The sequence below is a fragment of the Carlito syrichta genome, unplaced genomic scaffold, assembly GCF_000164805.1.
Source record: "Carlito syrichta isolate Samal-C Ts95f unplaced genomic scaffold, Tarsius_syrichta-2.0.1 Scaffold103314, whole genome shotgun sequence".
In the NCBI taxonomy this organism is placed as follows: Eukaryota; Metazoa; Chordata; class Mammalia; order Primates; family Tarsiidae; genus Carlito; species Carlito syrichta.
Window position 1 is genome coordinate 111,085 of NW_007047410.1, and position 3,013 is coordinate 114,097.

General features: G+C 47.7%; 1 protein-coding gene across 1 annotated transcript in view; it reads left to right on the forward strand.

Moving 5' to 3' along the window:
* The window catches only part of PIGV (phosphatidylinositol glycan anchor biosynthesis class V), a 15,012-nt gene extending 12,049 nt beyond the window's left edge, over window positions 1-2,963 (forward strand). The window contains exon 4 of the mRNA XM_008065120.2: window positions 2,606-2,963. Within this exon, the coding sequence (XP_008063311.1) occupies window positions 2,606-2,887 (282 nt within the window). The 3' untranslated portion in view covers window positions 2,888-2,963. The remainder of the gene's footprint in view (window positions 1-2,605) is intronic.
* Window positions 2,964-3,013: the final 50 nt, after the last annotated feature.

A 3,013-nucleotide genomic window follows, 5' to 3' on the forward strand; every position in this document is an offset into this window, starting at 1 on the left:
TCACTTCAGCCTCCCAAAGGCGCGGGATTACAGGCTGAGCCACCGAGCCCGGCTAGTTTTTGGTTTTTTTTTAAGCTCAGAGTATTGTTGAAGTGAAGAGGAAGAAGTAGCTAACTCACTGGAGGAATTAAGAAAGGCATCATATTTAAGCTGGGTCCTGAAGAGTAAAAAGATATTCCATATAAGAAGCAGAGGAGGTAGGGAGGCCAAGACCGAGGATAGCTTGAGGCTGGGAATTTAAAACCAGCCTGGGCAATATAGTGAGAATCTATCTCTACAAAAATTTAAAAATTAGCTGGCTGTGATGGTGTGTGCCCATAGTTCCAGCTACTGAGGGCTAAAGTGGGAGGCTCCCCTGAACCTAGGAGGTTGAGGCTGGATTGAGCTATGATCATGCCACTGCACTCCAGCCTGGGTGACAGAACGAGAACCTGTTGCAAAAAAAAAAGCAAGAGGAGAAGCATCCTAGCACGTGGAAGGGTATGTGTCCAGACATGAAGATTGTGAAAGGACCTGACTAGACTGATAAATAGGAATCAGTACAAGCCAGGTGCAGTGGTTTACACATATAATCCCAGCACTTTGGGAGGCAGAGGTGAGAGAATTGCCTGAGCCCAGGGGTTTGAGACCAGCCTGGACAACTTGGTGAGACTTCATGTCTACAGTAAATTAGCCGGGTGTGGTGGCGCGTGACTGTAGTTCCAGCTACTCTGGAGGCTGAAGCAGGAGGATCTCCTGAGACCAAGAGGTTGAGGCCGCGGTGGCCATGAGTGTGTCACTACACTCCAGTCTGGGCCACAGAGTGAGACTCTGACTCAAAAATAAAAAAGGAATCAGCACAGAGGATATTTCTGGGACCTTCCCCTAATATACACTTACACCCATTTTGGTTTCTTGAATGTTGGCTTCTGGAGATACCCTGAGCTTAGGCAAATGCACAATTTTCAGAGGAGATACCTTTTCCAGTGTTTGGGGTGGTGGCAATAGAGAGGAATGGGAAGAGTTGATCTTACATCTGATTTTTTGTTCTTGGCTGTGGCCCTATCCTTTTTTCCCCATGGTGAGCTCTTCTAAGCAGTTTCTACCTCCTGGAGGCACACACTGGCTGTTTGTAAAGTTCTCTGAGATATGTGGATAAGAGGCACAAGGGAAATAGAAAGTAGTATTCTGGAGGCCGAGCATGGTGACTTAGGCCTGTAATCCCAGCACTTTGGGAGGCTAAGGCAGGATAATTGCTTGAGTCCAGGAGTTGGAAACTAGCCTGGGCAACATAGACCTCATCTCTACAAAAAATAAAAAAGGCCAGGCATGGTGGCTCAAGTCTGTAATCACAGAACTTTGAGAGGCTGAGGTGAGTGGATTGCCTGAGCCCATGGGTTCGAGACCCGCCTGGGCAACTTGGCAAGACCTCATTCTACACTAAAATCCAAAAATTTGTTGAGCGTGGTAGCGTGTGCCTGTAATTCCAGCTACTTGAAAGGCTGAGGCAGAAGGATCACCTGCTCAGCAGGTAGATGCTGAGGTGGCTATGAGCATGCCACTGCACTCCAGCCTGGGTGACAGAGTGAGACTCCAACTCAAATAAATTAATTAATTAAATTTAAAAAATTAGCCAGGCATGGTGGTGTATGCCTGTAGTCCCAGCTACTTGGGAAGCTGAGGCGGAAGGACTGCCTGAGCCCAGGAGGTTGAGGCTACAGTGAGCCGTGATTGTACCACTGTACTCTCCAGCCTGGGAGACAGAGTAAGACTCCAACTTAAAAAAAATAAAAATAAAAATAAAAGTAGTGTGTGTTTGTAGCTGGATTGGCTAGTAGAGTGAATGCCAGTAAGGTTTAGGGTTTCCAGATTAGTTGAGGGAAGCCATTTGGACACTTAGGCTCTGAACATTCCCTGGAGGGAGAATGTTGAGCTACTGGATCCCCTGCCCCTTTCCCTCTGTTTTGCCATCTCCGTAGGATAAGGGAGCCACCTCAGGTTCCCAAGCCCCAAGTCAATAGCTCAGAGTTTACATTCCAGACCCTGGGCTAAAATCAGATCCCATAGAGTTTTTAATATTAATTGGCCCATTATTATAATAGTAACTAGTGTAATTAGACTGTCACAAACTATGTTTGTGACATAGAGGTTGCCTGGCTGATATTACACACATCTTTTTTTTTTTTTTTGAGTTGGAGTCTTCCTCTGTCGCCCAGATTGGAGTACAGTGGCCGCTCCCAGCCACCGTAGCCTCGACCTGCTGGGCTCCTGCAATCCTTCCGCCTCAGCCTTCCAAGTAGCTGGAACTACAGGCACGCACTACCACACCTGGATAATTTTTGATTTATTGTAGAGATGAGGTCTCTCCAAGTAGCCCAGGCGGGTCTCGAACCCGCGGGCTCAGGCAATCCACTCACCTCAGCCTCCCAAAGGCGTGGGATTACAGGCTGAGCCACCGAGCCCGGCTTACACACATCATTTTAAGGCAGATCCTAAACTCTGTTGAATTTTTGTTCCAGTGTAATAGGGCCATAGTTCACCCAGCAGCAGAGAAGACCCCAGTCTGGTCCAGTTTGAGTCGATGACATTCCAATAAACATGGGTTTTCCCCTCTTATGATTTCTAGGTTCTCACCAGGTTTTTGGGCTCCTCTACTCCTATTGTGTACTGGTTTCCAGCTCACTTGCTTCAAGATCAAGAGCCGCTGTTGAGATCCTTAGAGACTGTGCCTTGGAAGCCTCTTGCAGAGGACTCCCCACCAGGACAAAAGGTCCCCAGAAATTCTATCATGGGACTTTTGTACAACTGGAAAACCTGCTCTCCGGTCACACGATACATTCTAGGCTACTTCCTGACTTACTGGCTCCTGGGACTACTCCTACATTGCAACTTCCTGCCTTGGACATGACCTGGAGTCTCCAGAGACAAGCTGGAAGCTGACTTAACCCGGGGGTCTGAAAGTAAAAATACACATTAGAACTGCCTGTGCTGCCCTGGGATCGTTACTCCTCTATTAGAATCTCTCTGGCTGGGC